Below are 22,451 nucleotides of genomic sequence, written 5' to 3' on the forward strand. Positions count from 1 at the left end.
TTTTGGGTGATGTACATTCATTTAATGGTTTGGGTGTTTTTGCTCTGAATGAAGAACAGCACATGTTGGCTGTAGCTAAATAAAGAGATGATGGTTGTGTATGCAAGCTAAACTGTTCTAGACCAGACAGTTATGTCATTATATGCAGATTTTTTTAAACTAAGGAATCTTACACAGAATCGTTTGCTCATGTTTTCCCCCCGTGGTGGTTTTTTTAAAGCAAGGAAATATGAGTTAAAGGGAAAGAAAGGTTACATTACTTGGTGTGCCAAATGTTAGCCCCCCCAGTGGATATAATCACTTACTCAATACCCTGGCCAGTGCTTTTGTTAGAAGAAAACTGCACCGGGCCCAGGGGAACTTCTCAACGAACACCACGGAGCTTCTTCCTTCATTGTTCAAGGTGCACATGCTTAGTATACTGGCAAAACTGGCTTTTCACTCTAATGTATTGGCCTTGCGTTGTTTAAAAATTAAGAAGCAGGGCCTAAAGGTCCTAAAATAAATTTACTTTGGGCCCAGTATCATCTAGTTACACCACTGCTCTGAGGGCTGCCTAACATTGGTGCCCCGCTGATTTAATCTTCCCTCTCCTTTAATGTAGTCCATGTAGCAGGTTGCGTTCTGCCTGTGTTAAACATAGTCCATAACTGATACATATGAATATTTATCATTATAATAAATTCTACTTTCTGGAGCATGCAGAAAAAACCTTGTAAAATGGCATTGCTTTGAAGTCTCCAGATATCAATGAAACCAGGCTTTTCTGCATTCTTGTCATTCCCTTCTAGATATACTACAATGCCTTGAAGCAGATTGCCTCCATATATTTCTTAATGTCATAATCTGACATGAAGAATTCTATGGCAGGAAAATTCAGATAAGAGAGACCTAGATGCTGTGTTTTCTGACAACTAAACTACTGCCTGGGTAAGCCCATCCTCTTTAAGTAGCAAAACTTCAACTTAATGATGAGTTTTGTACTTTTTAGGTGGCAAATGACCTAGAAAACATACAGTTCTTCAAATCAAACAATTATTTCAGTGACAAGAAACATTAGAATTATTAATTCTAGTACTGATATTCTTTAACTATGCAAACTACATATTACATTGCCTCCACCTGACAAAGTTATTATATAATGTGATTATCCTATCCCATGAGTAAATCACTAGAACATGCTGCCAAATATTACCAATGACTTTGCAAGGCAAATGATATTATCTTACATATCATATACCCAGCATGCATATCTTTTATGCTATGGTTGCAAACCTTTAAGGCTAATAAGATAATGATGAAGCCCTACTTTTTCATGGGTTAGAGATCATATTTGTCATTCAGCTCAAAGATAGAAAAAAATCTACATTAATGTAGCATATATAGCACATTTTCAAATGTTATATATATATATATATATATATATATATATATATATATATATATATATATATATATATATATATATACACATACATATATATAGTGAAAAAGGATTGCGGCACTCACAGGGTTTTACTGAAAAAACAAAAAATGTTTTATTATTAAGCCTCAACGTTTTGATCCCCCACAGGGATCTTCGTCAGGAGCAAAAACAAACAAACATATATATATATATACATATATATATATATATATATATATATATATATATAGTATTCATTAACCGTGAATTACATTTATTTGAAGTTGAAAGTAATTTTTAAAACCAAATAAATATTCAGCAGTTAAAGATGCAGTATACACCTTAACACACCTTTGGAATAAATAGGACTTGTTTTATAATTATATTATATTTCCCTTTAAAGACAAGTGACAATGGCAACACAGTTGAATAGTATGTTAGGCCTGTGCTCCTCTTTGCTAAAAAGCCCACCAGGACTTTGAGTGTAACAATTATAATTAGCACAAGTGTTAACCCTTTCCTTGTGCTTTAAATGCACACTTAAACATTTTTTTAGCCTTACAAAAATATAATTAGTTAATAGATATGAAATATATAACCATTCTTCATACAATGCAGTATATTTTGATTTTTTTAAACTGATTTTTTTTAAAAAAATCTATGCCTGGCAGAGATATATGCATATTGGTCATTAAGCAGGGGAGGGTGGTCATAAATGTCAGTAATCAGACAGGCTTGTGCAGACAGTACCCTTGCTCACGCTATAAGGGAATGATAAAAAAAAAACATATGCAATAAATAACATAAGCTAAACCAACTGAAAATATGAAATTGAACATAAATCCATTTTACTGATCTCTATTACATAGTGAACCTGAACTTGAACTTTCCATTTGAAGTATGATTCTATTTTATTAGAAATTCTTTAACTTCTTTGTCTATTGTGTTATGTTTTGGGTAGCTGAGGATGAGTAGAGTATAACAGTGCTTTATTAGCAGGCTCATGCAGCCATTACACAACAGTAAGCTTTTAAGCTGTCAGGAAGTATGCACAGTGTAAGTCTGGGCACAGTGACATCTACAGGCCATTTGTATAAACACCACATAGTGGTATTAAATGTGGCCAAGTATAATATAACTTAAAAGAAATCCAAGATGCTTAGGACCTAATTTTTTTTCTTGGAAACTGGATCTTTCAATATCGCCCACCACAACTACAATGTCACAATAGCAACTGGTCAGGCCCGGACTGGCAATCTGTGGGTTCTGACAAATGGCAGAGGGGCTGCTATAAGGTGCCATAGAAAGTCAGTATTAAGTGGGCTGGTGGGGGCTGTTTGGGCCTCTGTGTACCTGAAATGCAAGGGCCTATTTTGACTATCAGTCCAGACCTGCAACTGGTTATTAAGATATTGGCTCAATATGAAAAACTAGCTACATATGAAAGTCCATGGCATAAGTTAGTGGCACACACCAACTGGTTATTGTACAAACTTACCATCCAATGATGATACAGTGCTGGCTAAAATTGATAGATTGTCCTTTGGTATTGAACTTTGAACCAGCTACTATAATGGAGGCTTAATTGGCTTATATATTATTTATTAGGACTGCACGGAAAGCAATTGTTTGAGGGTCCAGTTGGAATTGTGTCTTTGGATTTAAATTATTAAATAATTTAATGGTTAAACTACAACTCACACATACTGAGACACAACGTGCACAATTATTAGCTAACAAACATTATCTGGACATCATTTGATTGTGGGTGTCTGGACTGAAAAATTAACTAATTTATAAATTGCGGTTAAGATAAGTTAATATACGTTAACTGTTTTCTACATATATCAAAAAAAAAGCTTGGGAATTTGTATATAATGTGTGCTGAGAGCTCCCACTATAGATTCTATTGGTGGTAAAGGCATGATGTGTTTTTAATGTGTTAAGTGTGGTGAGTTTATGCTTCAAATGCAACTTATGGAGAGTGCTGTATTTATGCTGTATTTATGGCTTTTGTGTTTGGTCACTGGTGACCAATAGTTAAATTTCTACTAAAAAACCTACCATCTTTCTTTGCTGTTGCAGACTCACTTACACAAAAACCTCATTGATGTCCACCATTTATTCCCTGTTTGCTATAACTGCAGTAAAGCACTGCGTATCTTGACAGCGCTATATAAATAAATGATGATGATGATGATGATGATGATGTTTACAATGACCCTATAATAGTAGAGTGTTGGACTGTGTTAGCCATAGTAGAGAATGATGTATCATCCATGAAGAGATGTAATTTTTAATTTTTTCTTAAAATATTGCATTCTGACATATATTAGTTAGCCAATAAACAGTTTCAAATTACCCTTTATACCCACACATACATTGGCAGTTTACTGTTTAAGCAATGATATACAACAAAAAGTCTGTGATGTTTATCAGGTTCTGGATCTTTTAAAAAAACTCTTGGAGTTCAGCTTTGAAAGCACATCAAAAGAATTAGGTTAATTTAGCATTCTAGATTGGTCAGTGAAGTGAGCCAGCAAGTACCTCTGCATTATTAGTATGGATTCTATAATAGATAAGCAGAATGAATTCATGACGTATTGACTTCCATCCCTTTATGTTTATTTATAATACTCTATATACACACATAAGCAAAAACAAGCAGAGGGACGCATTTTTATAATGCCTGTTTCTTCATTAAGATTTTATAATCTACCTCCGCTAAAAAGCCTCTTCCTTTACTTTGTTAGGTCTGCTTTTACACAGTGCTGTTTCTGCATTATTTTAATCTCTGCTTTCCTACTTTACATGCACTCTCAAATTTTAAACAAGTAAAATTTGTGCATTAGCTTTCCCTTTTTCATTTATGATTTATGACTGACGGGTCCTTGCTGCAAGTTAATGGTATGAGAGAGACATTATTTTAAACATTAAAGTGAAAACCATTTACAAGTATGATATAAAAAATGTCTGTTGACATTAAACTTTAAAATAGCCACAAGGTGAAGCCAAGATGCAGCTCAGCCAACAGGTATAACTGAAACTAGATAAAAGTAAATAATAGGAGAACCCCCTCAAAACACAATGTCTAAATAAATAACCCACAAACAATATCTCCCTATGCAATATGTAAGGAGTCCTTAATTTACATAATTTCCCTAGGTCATAAAAAATAAGAAAAAATAAAATAATATTTGGAATCAATGGAAGCAGGCAATGTCTAAGTAAAATTAAACCAGGGATTTACCAGAATGTTGTGGTCAGAAAGCTCCCCTTGGAGAATTTTGAATGTCTCTTTTTATGACCCAGATTTTTTAAATATATTTTTTATTTTTTCAGCAAACCATATCACCAATCATTTTGTATACATGTATATTTATATGTTGTATACCAGTATGTTTTTGTGGATACTGGAAGCACCAATATACAACAGTCATTTTTTTTTTTTGTGATTTTGGTACTTTTAGTCGAATTCACAGTTTTAATTTTACCCCAATTGCCCATAAAGTGAGCAATGAGAACACTCAACTATTTACCACAAAAAAGGTATAGTCAGATCTCTGATAGTTTTGTGACACATGCCTAGCCTAGTTTAGAATTACAGGCATACTACTCTGTTCTTTTTTTACATTTTACACTACTTTAGACCTGGTGTGATCAATGGAACATTTTCAATTGAAAAAGTATTTATGTTTTCAAAAGTGGTGTAAGCACTCAAACCCCTTTTTACATGCCTTTTTTTCATGGTAATGCCTTTATTTTACTCTAAGCATTTGAACAGTCATTAAATAGATATATAATACAAGTATTATCACAGGCGCACCACTGCATCACAGTATAAATGTCTGATATATTTTAATGGCATTCATTAACACACCTTTTTAAATATGCCCCTAAGTCTTTACATTCGTGCTATTTTAACACAAAATAATACTACATATTTTAAACAATGAAGGGGATATATACTCCATGCAGGGCAGGGTGCAAAGTGCAAAAAGGTGGACACAGTCTGCCATTTTTTTTTTACTTTGTGCATATAGGAAAATTGGTGTTTTGGAACAGCATTTCCCCAATGAATACAGTGCTGCCTGCATTCAGCAGCAATGTATTCATTATGGTCTGTAAAGTGCAACCTGACCCTATATGGAAGTACTCTTTGAATAATCACTAAGGGGCATGATTTTGAGCCCCTTAGTGCTCTTGCATTTCTGTCTGGGTTTACAGTAAATGACACCTGTACATAAGTGTACAATTTTACAGTTGACATAACAATAAATTCTGATGGTGTTAGACTAAGTAAAGTTTATGGCCCAACCAACAGTGCCAGCAGATGGTATTAGATGGTATATCAGATTGGTAGGAATTGTGAGCATTAACTCATCAGTGGTGCCGATGACTATTATTGAATTAAGAGATATACAGTATTGGTGGTTATGTTTGGTGGAGTAATTACACTCTATATGTGTTGGGATCAGTGGGATTAGTTTTACATGACTACAATGTATTTTTTAGTTAATTGGTAAAAGGCATCTGGTGTCTGTGACACTGCTTCTTTTAGAAAATCGCTATTACCAGCCTTGGCAAAGCATTTAATAAATCTGTGTTTTTACAACTGCTCAAAAATATATATTCCTGAATTACGCCCACTATTTATTTAACAACTCTGACATATGGATTAAATTTACCTTGTAAGTTTTGCAGTGGAAGAGTCATAATGCCTCCTGCAGCAGCTGCTGCCACCAGCCCTTGAATGTTGGTCAGATTGGCTGTAGGTAATGTGAGGACTAGTCCTTGCTGCCCACCCAGCTGCCCTGCCATATTAAATGGGATGAGGATTGGTTGGTTGAGGGCCGGGGCACCCCCTGGCATCACTCCTGCTACAGCTGAAGCCAGCTGTTGTGCTGCCAGCAGTGGCTAAAGAAGATAGAACAAAACCAGAGTTAATTAAAATAACATTCATAGAGCAAATAAAATAACAATTACAAATAAAATTGCATCAAGTTATTCATTTATTACTTAAGAAGAAATATGGCATCATGAATTAAATACAGGTATGGGATCCGTTATCCGGAAACCCATTATCCAAAAAGCTCCAAATTACAGAAAGGCCATCACCCATAGACACCATTTAATCCAAATAATCCAAATTCTTAAAACTGGTTTCCTTTTTCTCTGTAATAATAAAACAGTATCTTGTACTTGATCCAAACTAAGATAGATATTAATCCATATTGAAAACAAAACCAGCATATTGGGTTTATTTAATGTTTACATGATTTTCTTGTAGACTTAAGGCAAGAAGATCCAAATAACAGAAAGATACATTATTCGGAATACCCCAGGTCCCGAGCATTCTGGATTACAGGTCCCATACCTGTATTTTGTTCAGTAGATGTGATGCCATAATTCTACTTCAGCCACATTTATTTTGATACAAGAAACTAAATGTTGCTTTGGGTTGTTATTTTTGGTTGCTTATGGTAACACTGGAGAAAATATATAAGCTGTATTGTAAGTCTGCCAGCTGCATTCTTTACATGGAATTCAATAAATGCATGGAATTATTCAAAAGGCATTACAATCTACACACCTTTAGCCTGCTATGTATAAAAATATAGCCTTTATTGCTACTTAAAATCTGACATGCAAACACTTATGCACTACTTTAAAAACTGTGAATTAATTAAGGATTTATGCCTCATGCCTACTTTTATCTTCATGTAACATCTTCAGAAACCTATCTCAACAGCCTCTATTAATACAAATTTAATGATTGCCAAAAGCAATATGATCTTAGAAATCCCATAGGAGATCCTAATATACTTGAGCAGCTACACTCACCCTCTGCCTCTTTTTATTTCTGTCACTTCTACTTTGAGATCCCTAATTCAGAACAAGCAGAGAGTGTCATAACATGCCTTACTGTGCATAGCATTAGAGTGGAGACATTATGTATGAATATTCAGAAGCATAGAAACACACACACGTGTCTTACATACAGTGCTAATTGTACATAATGTAATGGCAAATAATTCATTAAGTTCAAGGCTCTACTGAGGAAATAGCGTGCCCTATCCAAGAAGGGATATTTTCTTCAATTACATTTACTTATGCCATAGGGAGTAAAACATGTCTAATACATGACAAGTAAGGAGGAACCAAAAAGGATGCTGAGAACGAAAAGAAGTTTAGTTGTATTCAGATTTTTACCTATTAATTACAAAAAGTATGATTCATCTTTCAAATTCGAAAAGGATTACCATTTAACAATATGAATGACTAATTTATAGTCTCACATAGTACATGTACATAAGAATGTATGCCATTCACCATTGGTTTACAAGTAGCGTATAGCACTGGATCAGTAAGTTGGTAATTCACTAAACCTCAATTTTTCTGGTCGAGGGTTTTTTGGGCAAAAACTCAAATTTTTAGAAGAAAATTTTTTGAGATTTATTATACCCCAAAGTTGTAGAAGTCAATGGCAGAGGATCCTTTTACAATTTGAAGATATCATTATCTGCACTGGGTTTCATACGATAATCCGAAAAATTCAGGGTTTTCGGGATGATAACCCGAAAAAATTGAGTGATTCAGGAGTCAAATCCAAAAAATTCTTATGATTCGAGTTTTCGCTTGATTTTATTGAGTCTTTTCCCGACCCGACTTTTTCAAGTTATTTCTTTGATAAATAAGATAAATTCGTGGATGGGAGTTTGGTCGAGCTTGGTTTAATAAAAAGATAACCAAAAAAATAACCTGGGTTTTACACACATTACCCAGTGTCTGAAAATGTATCCTGTTTGAATACACATTGTGTGAACTAGTTCTAATTCAGCCTAAAAATATGTGACACTGGAACAATATTGTGCAAACAGGTCTGGGAATTTGAGCAAAAAGTCACATCAGGATAATTTAAGACAGGAAACTTCCCATGTGAAATTGTCTGTTTGCCAGTCCCACAAAACTGTTCAAAAAAGAGGCAAAAGTAGAGGTATAAACTAGGGGAAGATTTATCATAGTGTGAAATTACAGTTTACCAAAGTAAAATAGCTCCACATTCCTTAGGTATGCTCTTGAAAGATATATATATATATATATATATATATATATATATATGTGTTTGCCATGTTATAAGAATACAACCAATTTATCAGTTAACAGTGGTTGGAGGAGTTATAACCAGATCCACATGCTGCTGTCTGTTCTGCTGCTTTATTCTCTGCCTTTTCCTATCGCTACAAAATAAACAACCTACAGTCTATGTACAGTACACTAACAGTCATACATACAACAGATTTTAGTGATTTCTATGTCCCCATGCATCTATCTGTTATGTATTTCACTTACCTGAGGCCCAAGTGGAAATCCTGGATGTGTCTGGTTGGGCTGATGCAAGTCGTGTGTGCCTGATTCAGCTGACACAGAGTTACCTCTGGCTCCTAGAATGAAAAGAGAGTATTTGCCTTATTATCTACACTAGAGATCAGCACATTGCATCTATCCCGTGATGTCACAGTGCATCAGCCTGAAAATGATATGCTTAAATGGTTTATCAATAACCCGAGAGCTCAAATCACTTATCAGCTGTATAAATTATGCTAACATTCATTCAGACCAGCCGGCTCATTCAAGGAGATACAACAATCTGACAGCAGAGAAACTGAAGCTATCATCAACTAGGATAATGTGGGTTGCATTATACATCAATTTACATACATGACTTCCCAGCATGACTGGGTACCATAATTTATTTTCATGCTCTGTTGAACAACAGCTAGTGTAATTTCTCAACATGAAACATAAAATAGAGGTATTATGGCTTATTATACTGGTAGTCTAGTAAAGAATCTGTGCCTTTGATATTTCTCAGAAAACTAACATGCAGAACTTTAGAATGAAACTGAGGTTAATACCTATTAGGCTAGAAATATTTTGTTTGCCCTGATATACTGCTGTGATATATTATCATGGAAATGCATTAGGATGGTTCAACAGTAAGGGGCCGATTCACTAAGCTCGAGTGAAGGATTCGAATGAAAAATACTTCGAATTTCGAAGTATTTTTTTGGTACTTCGACCATCGAAATTGGTTAAATTCGTTCGAATTCGAACGAAATCAAACGAATCGAACGAAAAATCGTTCGACTATTCGACCATTCGATAGTCGAAGTACTTGCCCTTTAAAAAAAACTTCGACCCCCTACTTCGGCAGGTAAAACCTACCGAAGTCAATGTTAGCCTATGGGGAAGGTCCCCATAGGTTTGCTAATCTTTTTTTGATCGAAGGATTTTCCTTCGATCGTTGAATTAAAATCGTTCGAATCGTTCGATTCGAACGATTTAATCGTTCGATCGAACGAAAAATCCTTCGATCGATCGATCGCAGGATTAGCGCTAAATCCTTCGACTTCGATATTCGAAGTCGAAGGATTTCAATTCGAGGGTCGAATTTCGAAGTATTTTTAACTTCGAAATTCGACCCTTAGTGAATCTGCCCCTAAGAGTGTCTGTCGTGCTCTGCAACTACACATTGATTTTTGCACGTCAGAACTTTTATATTTCTTATCCATATACTCTAATAATGTCTTGTAAATAATTTTTTTAGGAATCGTTACAATTTTACATTTATGGAGTCATGTATTATCAAAAATCAAACAAAATGTATACAAACATAACTGAACAAAACAGAACCCCTACGATGTATATTTAAGGGGCTAATTAAAAAAACAATAAAAGACTTCTCATGGTTCTTTAAAATCCATATAATAATCAACAGTCATATACATTATTTCCAGTAAATTCGAAATTTATAAATGGCCATTGGCTGCTTCTGACAGACTCACTACGAACACTACGAAGTATCAATCATAAATCAGTGTATCTTTCTTTAACTTCCACTACAAATAAAAAAATCCTTTGTGTTCATGGCAGTGAAGAACAACTACAGATAGGAATCTAGCATTATGAGAGATGTGATTGCTACAGCAACAATGCCTGACTTTTTATTTTATCCCTTTATCAAAGCTGCCCTCATGTCACGAAAACCTTCAGAGTGCATTAAAGGTTTGAGCTATTTTCATATGTGTCTGTACTAAAAAGGGTACACATTGGAGCACTGCATGCTGGCCTGGCTCATTTATTAACACTGGGAAAATCTGCAATAAACCATCACAAACAGTCAATGATACTAGAAACTGACTGCTCAAAGCCTACTAATAGCTGCTATGGGCAAATGCAATGGAGCAAATCTACCCAGTATAAGTAAATGGAGCCCTTTGAGTGGTGCCTTGGCATAAGCAAGAGCTAACTGGTTTGTTTTGTTTTTAAGCTTTTTCCTCCTGAGTGCATTATTGGAATAGTTTGTTGTAACTGAAAATATTAGATGCAACATTTTGACTAAGGGGCAGATGTATCAAGGGTCGAATATCGAGGGTTAATTAACCCTCGATATTCGACTGCCGAATTAAATAGTCGAAGTCGAAGGAATTTGCGCAATTCCTTCGAATGATTCGAAGGATTTTAATCCAACGATCGCAGGATTATCCTTCGATCAGAAAAACCTTGGAAAGCCTATGGGGACCTTCCCCATAGGCTAACATTGGCCTCGGTAGGTTTTAGGTGGCGAACTAGGGGGTCAAAGAAATTTTTAAAGAGACAGTACTTCGATTATCGAATGGTCGAATATTTGAATGATTTTTAGTTCGAAGTTGATGGTCATAGTCGAAGGTCGAAGTAGCCAATTCGATGGTCGAAGTAGCCAAAAAAAACATTCGAAAATTGAATTTTTTTCCCTCTATTTTCCTCTATTCCTTCACTCAAGCTTAGTGAATGGGCCCCTAAGTGTAGGTAGTGTAGCAATATCTGACAACATATTCTAGACAGCTTTAACTAGTAACTAGTGTATTATAGCAGATAACATGTCCCTCTGTATTTAAGAAATATGTTAGAAGAGGTCTATGCCCTAAACAAAACTGAAATAGTTTCTGGACTTGTGCTTTTATGTGGTCACATACATCATGTGTGACTTTTAGTATTCTTTTAAATTACCGTAAGGTGTACATCAGAGGCTCCTAAATTGTGGGGCTAATCTCTTAAACGAGTTCAAACCTCTAGACTAGTGATGGGCAAATCGGTGGGGTTTCGCTTTGCCAAAAAATTTGTGAATTTACCACAAAATTTGCGAAATGTTGAAAAATTCACAAAACGCACGTCGATTTTTATACACACTGCAATTTTTCTGCGCACCGCAATTTTGACGAGCGTAAATTAAAACGTCCTGCAAGTCATCTGTTTAAGTTGCCCCTTATGCAGAAACAGTGCAGGAGACAAATATTAACATAGAACAATAGAGTAAGAACAAAACAAAAAAGGGTGTAAATATGTCAGGTGGCAATGCTTGCAATATTTACTTATCTTGTAGAATCAGTGTCATTTGTAGTGTCATTTTTGCAGTTAGACTCGGCAAAGAATTTCGCTCATCTTTAAAAGTGTTTACTTTATACCTAACACCCCTACATTTCCCTGTATGTTACTGTTCACTAAAGTTATTCTTATATGTTAACCATATCCCACCACTGTCTATTTCTCCCTATTGTCTTTTTATATTGTTCATTATCTCTCCTGTTCTTGACTGTTTTCTTTTACCCTCAGTTGACCTTTATTGAAGGCCATTGTCACATGTGGTTCTTCACATGCTTATAAAAAATAAAATTGTTTGCTTTCTGCATAATATTTCAAGCGTCTTTGGTGGGGTGAACCTTAGTAATGTATATTTTGGAGTTAATGTTATAAATCAAAAAAACTGTAGTGCTTATAAATTGATTTACTATTTAAGCTGAAAGTTTATTGCAAAGTGGCTTATTTTGCTGTGGAGTAGCAAAATAAAAAAGTGCAATTCTCATTTGAAATGTTGATTTCTCTTTGCTCTCTTGCAAGGAAAGAAACATCTTGTATATACACATTTTTTTAAATTCTCAGTTTCTACCCTATTAAAGGAACAGTAATAACAAAAAATGTAAGTTTTTCAAAGCAATTCAAATATAATGTACTGTTGCCCTGCATTGGTAAAAGTTATGTTGTTGCTCTGTAATGGAATACAATGGATTTTCTGCAGAGAGCATCTGTTATCAGCTATGTAACTTGTACATTAAGGGGCAGATTTATGAAGTGTTTAATTGAAAATTCAAATTCGAAATTCAAATATTTGCAACTGTCTATTTGAATTCAAATTTGATTTTCGATATTTATCATTTTTAAGAACTCGAATTTGACTATTCTACACCTAAAACCTGCTGAATTGCTGTTTAAGTCAGTGGGAGAGGTCCACGGATCAATTTGGAGTTGTTTGCAGCTTTCCTGACATTCAAGTTTTTTTCAGAGAAAAAAACTCGAATTGAGTTTTTAAAATTTAAATTGAATTTGATTCAAATTCGACTTTGAGTTTTTGGTTCCATGCATCCATGCATCCGAGTTTAAATAATGTTATTTTATTATAAAATTTTGATTGGTCAAATTTCAGATTTATAGGAGTTTATAGGAGTTTTTAAAAATTCACATGAATTTGAAATTCGATCTTTGATAAATGTGCCTCTAAGGGGCAGATTTATCAAAGGTCGAGGTGAATATTCGAATGAAAAAAAACAAACTAATTTTGAGCTAGTTTTTGTGTACTTTGACTAGGGAATAGTCCACATTTGATTTGAATTTGAAAAAAATTAAAAAATTCGAATATCGAAATTTATCATGTACTGTCTCTTTAAAAATTCGACCATTTGCCATCTAAAACCTGCTTAATTGCTGTTTTAGCCTATGGGGGAACTCCTTTGACCTATTTGGAGTCAATTGGTGGAGTTTTAAATATCAAAGTTTTTTTTGGGAAAAACTTAGAATCTAATTTGACCGCAATCGCTATTCCTATGATCAGTACGATTCGAATTTGGCCGAATACAGACAAACTGACCTATTCAAACAAAAAAAACTTTGACTTCATTACAGTTTGCAGTGTGTTTTACTTTAAAACACATTCATTTGTTCCTTTGAAGGAGAAGGAAAGGCATGGTGCACTTGGGGGTGCCTAAGAAGTGATTGTATTGACTTACCCTGCACCGGGCGGGGTTATACCAGTGAGCACCACGGTGAGATCCACTTCGGTTTTCTTCTTTCTTCAAATTTCCCGGGGCAAACGCATGCGCAGTTGAACGAAATAGCCAACTTTTTAGTTAAAGTTTGGCTTTTCATTCTACTGCGCATGCGTAGCCACGTGAAGACAGAAGAAGATTGCTCCTTGGTGCTCACTGGTATATCCCCGTGTTGGTGCAGTTTTCTACTGATAGGAGCACCAGCCCGGGGTTTCAGTTAAGTCAATACAATCACTTGGGGGAACCTAACATTTGTACCCCAACATTTAATGGGGATGTTCACTTTCACGTTAACTTCTACTACGTCATAGAGTAAAACTTCCAATAGGTTATAGAGTAAACAATTAAAGCAATTATAATTCCTATGTATATTCCCTCTCCTATCTACTTACAAACCATTGTCTGGTTACTACTGTGTAGGACCCTAGCAATTGGAAAACTATGGAAATTCCAAACCAGATCCGCAGAACAAAAAATGTATTTAGAAAAACACAAACAATGATTCAAATTTAAATTCAAAATAAATAAAGATCAATTGCCAAGTGTCTTAGAATAGCATTTTCTACAATATACTAATAATGCATTTTTAAACCTGTAAATATAGAAGGTATGTTAATGGTGCACTTAGAGGGTTACTTATCAATGTATTTTTTTCTTGTGAGTTTAATTTTTTTGTGCTAAAAATCATGAATTTGAATCATGGTTTAAAAAAACAAATGTTTGTGATATTTATTAAACGATAAAAACCCCACACATTAACATTTTGATAAATAGGCCTCCATGTCATTGATACAGGCATGGGACGCATTATTCAGAATGCTTGGGACCTGTGGTTTTCCAGATAACGGAGCTTTCCTTAATTTGGATCTTCATACCTTAAGTCTACTAGAAAATCGAGAAAAAAGGAAATCATTTCCTTTCATCATGGATAAAATGGAGTCTATGGGAGATGGCCTTTCTGTAATTCAGAGCTTTCTGGATAACAGATTTCCAGATAACAGATTCAATACCTGTAATTTATAATGTGCAATATATATTTATTAATACATAGGAAATACCAAACTATAATGATATTTGCTTTTGAAAAGAAAAATAATTTAGGCACTGGTACTGTTAATAAAAAGCATTAAAATATGTTTTTTTATAATCAAAAATGCACAAACTTTTACAGTTTTATAGTCTTTTCTGACAGAAAGCGCCCTTACAAGCAATATAAAAATAGTTCAACAGATTGAAGAGCCAATAAAATTGACTGCTACATATTATTCAGAGGATTTTCTATCTCTGTAGCGTTATGTCAATCAAGGCAGCAGAACATAATGGGATTAAGTAATAAATGTGCAAAGCTATTATGCGTAAATTTGGAAATCTGATTAATCTGTAATATCCTTTGTGCAGAGAGTCAGAAATGGACATTGCTCAGGGAATACATACAAGCACTCAGCTGAAATTTCTAAATTGATTTTGGAACAAACTAATAAAACACAGAGACTTGCTGACATTTTTAAAAAGTGAATTCTGTCAAAATACGTCTGGCATTTAAATGACCACTGTCATTTATTAAATAGAAATGATAGCCTTTTTACAATAGACAACAAAAGAACTAGTTTGCTGAAAGAAGCAATGGAAGTATTGGATTTTACATGTAATTATGAAGGATCAGTAACAAAAAAAATAGGTATGAGAATTAGATTAACTATGCACTGTAGTGTTTATATTATTTGAAATATTGTGGGAAAAAGAATAGTATGTCGCATTTAGTTTGTGAAGGTAAATCATTTACTTGTTATGTATTTTTCAATGGGAGTTCAACATTGCACCTTTTAATGTGCTTACTTGTCAGTCTGAAATGGATTATTTTTAAGTAAGTATATGGATTCTTTTTAGAATTAAGGTTTATCTTTATAAGGTATACCTTATAATATAAAAAAAGAATATACTGTGGGATAATACATTGCCTTCCTTATATAACACATTCCACAAAGAGAATCGTGGAGTAGAGAACCGAGAACTGCATAATGCATACCTCTTACATGTAAGAACGTAAATGTGTAAAAAAAAACTATACTCTGTACACATGATATATTATATGTTTTAATATATATTATTATTAATATTTATCAAGGGCCGAATTTGGAATTCATGGGAGTTTTTTAAAACTCCCATAAACTCCCACAAACTTGAACTTCAACCAATCAAATTTTTTTTAAAAAAAAAATAGAATTTTCTAAACTTGGGCAAATAAGATCGTCCCGAAAACCTGAATCAAATTTGAATTGAATTCTATTCAAGTTTTTCTCTGAAGAAAACCTTGAACGTCAGGAAGGCTACAAAGAACTCCTAATTGATCCCAGGTTGTCTCCCATTGACTAAAAAAGAAATTCAGCTAGTTTAGGTCGCGAATAGTCAAATTTAAGTTCTTAAAGGGCCAGAGTATGCTAAAGCTCAAAAATCTTATTTGAATTTTTTTAAAAACTTGAGTCAAATTTTAACAATTCCCTAGTCGAATTTGACAGTTTTGGCCATAAGAAAACTCGAAAATTAAAATTTTCAATTTGCCCCTTTGATAAATCTGCCCATTAAAGATTGGAAATAAAAGGAAATAAAATATATATACAAGGCAAGGTAAGGTTATTCTGATTATTCTGAAAAGTGTTTAATCAAATAATGATTTCGTTTTATGAAAATAAACTATTCTTTAATGAGCAAATTTATGAATGAATATGAATATAATTACTAGGCATAAGCAAACCTTTTTATCCAATACAGTTTTGCACAATTTGTGAAATTTGTGAGAACAAAGGTTCTTCCAAAAAGAACGATCATTAGACATCATTATCCACCCCTTATCAACTACATCAACCAGTGGCTTAATTAGTGTGCACCTGGCCTTCCTAGCCAGCCAACTCCCCACCCCCCATCAGAGTCTCCTACCTGCCTGCATCAGCCTTCCCACCCAAAGGTAGGAAAGCAGCTGGGGAGGGGAGTATTCTTTTCTGCTATAGAGAAAGCAGATCCCCGACCCCCCTCAGCAACCATGAGGTCTGCTTCCCCTACAGCTACACCACTGACATCAACCACCTGTCTATCTATGGAGCTGTCCATGCACCATGTTTGGATATAACTGCCAACATGACAGCCTTTCTTTTGTATGAAGAAAAGTTGCAGCATAATAGAAAGCATATCCTATGGCTGAGTCAAAAAATGCCAAAACTACAATGTAATTTTACCTTCCAGTACATGCATTCACAAAATTTCCTGTTGTTTTACAAACTTTTATGCAAAGCAAAATGTCAAAAGTTTGCTCATCACTAAATAATTACCTCCAAAAATAATTATCTAACTAGCTTAGAAATACCATAAACATTTTCACTTTTTTAAATGGTTTACTCTAGTGAGGTTACTTCTGTGACAAACTTCAGTGGGAGATGATACAAACATAACGTTCAATAATGTGATTTGATCAGAGAATACATTTTACATATACATTTGTTCATACTTATGAGTTTTGAATGATGGGCTGAATTGAGCCAACCCATGCAATTTAAGAAAAGGGAGAACATTATTGTAGAGTAGGGTATAAGTTTATGATTAGTGATGTGCGAATTTATTCGCCAAACGCGAATTCGTGGCGAATGTGTTTCGGCATCCAAAAATGGACGGTGGCTTCAAAAGCGAGATGCCGGTGCCGTTTCGCAAATTTTCCGCCGTTTTGCGAATCTCGCAGGAAATTCGCAAATCTTTTGGTGAAAGGGGACAAATTCACACATCACTATTTATGATTTTGAAATTATAAAAGTTTTGAGTTTATTGCCCTGAATACAGAACTTAAATTGGCAGTGAATTAAAGTTAAAAGTGGTCAGCTAAAATCATATAAAACATCTCTTTATATTAAAAAGGTTATTTACATAATACTCAACTGGATTTATGAACATATCAACATGAACAGTCCTTTGAATGTTGCAGCTCTTTCTCTATTGCTTCCTTGTTTACCAATCACTGTCATTCTTTTCACTTTCTTACATGCCTTTTTCCTTTGTCTCTCTTCACCCTACCCCCTGTCGCTTCCATATGTCTTGCCTGTGATATTGGCCTCTGTGATGCCTCAATATATAATATTACATTTTATGATGCCAACATCACATATTTCAATTTTCAATCAAAATATATCACACATGGAAGCCAAACAGCAAAGATGGTTTACCATTTCTTTATAGCAAATTCCTTTGAAGATTAGATTCAAGAGGTCATTAGAGGACATGCAGACACAATTTAATACAATTCACACAATGGGTCATACAGGCAGGATACATTGTACACAAAATATGAAAAAGATTTATTTTATATTTCCTGGAATGGCCATAAGAATCCATCCGTTAGCTGACATTCTATGCATTTCTTATAAACAAGTCTTGTTGAAATTGCTGGTTTATTCACTAAATGCATTAGTACAAACATAATCACATTAAGGTCACAGGGCTCCCACTAGCTTCCCTTGGTATTAAGTCAACCTTTCATACTTAAAGGAATTGTTCAGTATAAAAATATAAATAAATATAAATGAAAACTGGGTAAATATATAGGTCATGCAAAATAAAAAATATTTTCAATAGTTAGCCAAAAATGTAATCTAAAAGGCTGGAGTGACTGGATGTGTAACATAATAGCCAGAACAATACTTCCTGCTTTGCAGCTCTTTTGGTTTCCACTCACTCTAACTCCAGCCTTTATAGTTTTTTTTTATTTTGTACAGCCTACCTATTTACCCAGTTTTAATTTTTACACTGAGGTGTTTGTTTAATGTTTGCAGTCAGCATGCAAAAGCTATACACGAATAAGGTTGCTCATTAGTAATGGAACAGTCCAGACTTTTTCTTACAAGGCAGGGGATCCTAAACTGGTAAAAACAGATATATATCTCTAAACCATTCTGCTTTCTATTAAAACTGTCTAATATAAAGTAAGAAAAAATGCAAAATGATAATATATATTTTTCTAAAGGATCCACAAGATAAATACTGCATCCTCCAAGGATAGTGTGATCGAATACCATAACAAACCCAAACTATGATTTGCATATGCAAATTTAAGAAAAATAATTGCTAACCACCTTTAGTGATCACAGAAAAATAAATAATATAGAGAATGATATTTTTTGGAACCTTTTACTATATCATGTCACATTGTTACTATACACATTTGTATGTGTGGAGCCATGTTGGAATTGGAAAACATCCTCTTTAGTATAGACATACATTTAGGGGCAGATTTACTAAGGGTCGAATATCGAGGGTTAATTAACCCTCGATATTCGACTAGGAACTAAAATCGTTCGACTTCGAATATCGAAGTCGAACGATTTAGCGCTAATCCTACGATCGAACGATCGAAGGATTATTCGTTCGATCGAACGATTAAATCCTTCGAATCGAACGATTCGAAGGATTTTAATACAACGATCGAAGGAATATCCTTCGATCAAAAAAACGCAGGCAAGCCTATGGGGACCTTCCCCATAGGCTAACATTGACTTCGGTAGCTTTTAGCTGCCGAAGTAGGGGGTCGAAGTTTTTCTTAAAGAGACAGTACTTCGATTATCGAATGGTCGAATAGTCGAACGATTTTTAGTTCGAATCGTTCGATTCGAAGTCGAAGTAGTATTCGAAGGTTGAAGTAGCCCATTCGATGGTCGAAGTAGCCCATTCGATGGTCGAAGTAGCCAAAAAAACACTTCGAAATTCGAAGTTTTTTTAATTCGAATCCTTCACTCGAGCTTTGTAAATGTGCCCCTTAGCCTAGGGGATAAGAAACCGTCATTTTGTTACATTAGGACATAAAAATCTATTTGTTAAATGGAAGTTTAAGCCCAGAATTTGCAGAATTAGCTAATATATCATGATCCTACCCCTCAAATTTACAGTGACATATTTTGCAAGAGCCTAAGTCATTAATTGTTTTTACTTAATTGTTACACAAGTAGAATGATGCACCAATCACCAGTCATCCAATGACATGCTTGTACATAATAATTTTGCTTTAACATGGAATATTACAGCTGGAGAGCAATAGCTGAATTCCTCTCTTCGGTTTTAAGAATAAAACAACTGTTTCCCGAAGCTAGTCATTTTTAAGACATTACAAATGACTAAATGTATATTTGGAAATTTAACCCAATACCCCCATATAAACTTTTTATGCTCGGTAACTTCCATCACAATTTTGGTGGATCTTTTGAGGTAGAGATGGACACATTTTTCTGGAAGCTGAAATGCTGAAATTATCTGAACATTCTTCAAGCCATTTAGGTTTTTGGACAATTTTTGGCTACCAAAGTAAACAGGCATAGGGGCAGCTCACCTTTAAGTTAACTTTTAGTATGTTATAGAATGGACAGTTCTAAGCAACTGTTTTACTGGTCTTCATTATTTATTTTTATAGTTTTTTGATGATTTGTCTTTTTCTACTGACTCTTTCCAGCTTTCATTTAAAAAAACAACAAATGCTTTGTAAGGCTATACATGTATTGTTATTGCTACTTTTTATTACAATGCATGGTTGCTAGGGTAATTTGGACCCTAGCAACCAGATTGCTGAAATTGCAAAGTAGAGATATGATGAATTATAAGCTTAATAACTCTGAGACCATAAACAATGAGAAATGCAAATACTTTGATCGAACAACGAACGAAGGAAAAATCGTTCGAACGATTAAATCCTTCGAAACGAACGATTCGAAGGATTTTAATCCATCGATCGAAGGATTTTTTTCAATCAAAAAAAGCATAGAAAGCTTAAGGGGGTATCCATAGGCTATCCATAGGCTAACATTGTAGCTCGGTAGGTTTAAAGTGCCGAAGTAGGTAGTCAAAGTTTTTTTTAAAGAGACAGTACTTCAACTATCGAATGGTCGAATAGTCGAACAATTTTTAGTTTGAATCGTTCGATTCGAAGTCGTAGTCAAAGGTCGAAGTAGCATATTTGATGGTTAAAGTACCCAAAAAAAACTTCGAAATTTGAAGTTTTTTTACTTCGAATCCTTCACTCAAGCTTAGTAAATGTGCCCCCATATGTTATGATAAAAGAAATCACTAGTAATTAATTCATTACTGAGAAACCAGTGTTTCCTGTGCCATAATTTAATAATTAGCCCTGAAGCATCATCTTATATGACATGTGAAGTTGTGGAATTCTCTCAATTAAACACTTGTACTGGCAGATAAATTACACATCTTCAAGAAGGGGTTGGATGCCCTTTTAGCAAGTGGGGAAATAGCTCTTAGTACAAGTTGATCCAGGGACTGGTTTGATTGACATCTTGGTGTCAGGAATGATATATTTTCCCTCTGAGGCAAATTGGAGAGGCTTCAGATGTTTTTTTTTACTTCATCGCGATCAGCTAGCAGTTATGCAGGTTTTATATAAACAATATTTTGAGCTTGATGGGCGTGTATCTTTTGTTCAACCTAACTTACTATATTATTATATGAACCTCATTTTCTGCTTGTTGATTTGTGATGAATCCTAAGATTATCTTCTTAACAGCTGCCCTGAGCACACTAAGCATGTAAGTGTCTTACTGACAATCCTAACGAAATTCAAGATGGTGAGCTCCCATGACAAACTGAATGCCAGGATCATTAGTGTCATAGAGATGCTAAACTTTAGCTGGTGTAGCATGTTTGGTATATAGAATATAGCATTTCTATCCCATATCATTTTTATGGTTTAGTTCTCCATTAACTTTTACTAAAAATAACGATAGCCATTCCATTGAAATTTGAGTTTAGAAGATTTGTTGCACTCAAGTTCAGCGTGTCAAATATATCATTTTTAGCCATATTGTTTACTTCCTTTAATACTTCATTATGCCAGCAAATGTGGTGGGCATAATAGTTGTTGATAACTGTGAATTTTGGCATGTCATCTACTTCTGAAAAAATTACAACATAAACAGCTCTGGGGGTGATAATATTTCAATTTTTTTGGATTAGTCATTTGAAAATAATTATTGTAATCACTGTGAGCTAGGTTTTATAAAGCAACATGTGTGAATTCATCTTTTTAGACTGGCTGGTACTACCCAAAGCTGCAATATCTGTTACATTTTACATACCATACAGTATATTAATGAGCTTACATTTTCTCAGCAGGTTTTGATGTTACTATGCATGTAATCAGAACTATCAGTCATGGGAAAAATTGTATCCTGAGTCCATATGTAGCCAGCCTTGAATTTGCATGTTGTGTATATTGTGTTCAAGAAATGACTAACCCTGCCCTGCTCAAATATGCATTTCAGTATATATGAGTGGTAGCTCCCTGAATATAAATTTTCCAATCATCACCCTCCCACAGTCTTTATTTCATGTTAAATAACAAACTGGACACCAAATGTAACACAAAAAATATCCACTTAGATAGAAATATATGCTCATTATTAATAAAATAATAAATAAAAGTGCATGTCGGTCAGTTGGTAATTATTAGTCTATGTTCTGAAAGCCCCAGCATCATATGCCATTAGTTATTTGTAAGTTATTGAGCATTTGTGCTATAAACCTCAGCAACATATCTGTGGCAGCCACGCTTGTTATCCAGCAGTCCATTATTTTAAGTGAATGCACTTATGCAACTTGATCATCCTTTCAGAGAATCAGGAGTCCTGCCATCTCACTTTCCAATAGATACAGCTCATCCAGCAATAGAAGGGAATTAAAAAAGACATTAGGGCTCTTTCAACACTGGGCAAATTTGTCCATGGATAGTTACATATAGCAACCAGTCAGTGATTGGCTTTTTAAAGCCAGCTGCAAGTAGAACAATAAATGTAGAAATATATTTGGTTGCCATGGGTTACTGTCTATGGGCAAATTTGCCCAGTGTTGATAAATTACCCCCTTTT

The 22,451-nt window shown here is 34.5% G+C and overlaps 1 protein-coding gene across 2 annotated transcripts in view; it reads right to left on the reverse strand.

The window, feature by feature from the left end:
• Positions 1–22,451, reverse strand: part of pou6f2.L (POU class 6 homeobox 2 L homeolog) — a 191,659-nt gene that overhangs the window by 116,232 nt on the left and 52,976 nt on the right. For both annotated transcript variants that reach the window (XM_018267592.2, XM_041566140.1), the window contains exons 3-4: positions 8,759–8,850; positions 6,094–6,322 (exon numbers count right to left, since the gene is read on the reverse strand). In XM_018267592.2, the coding sequence (XP_018123081.1) occupies positions 6,094–6,322; positions 8,759–8,850 (321 nt within the window). The remainder of the gene's footprint in view (positions 1–6,093; positions 6,323–8,758; positions 8,851–22,451) is intronic.

The sequence above is a fragment of the Xenopus laevis genome, chromosome 6L (genome assembly GCF_017654675.1).
Source record: "Xenopus laevis strain J_2021 chromosome 6L, Xenopus_laevis_v10.1, whole genome shotgun sequence".
Lineage (NCBI taxonomy): Eukaryota > Metazoa > Chordata > Amphibia > Anura > Pipidae > Xenopus > Xenopus laevis.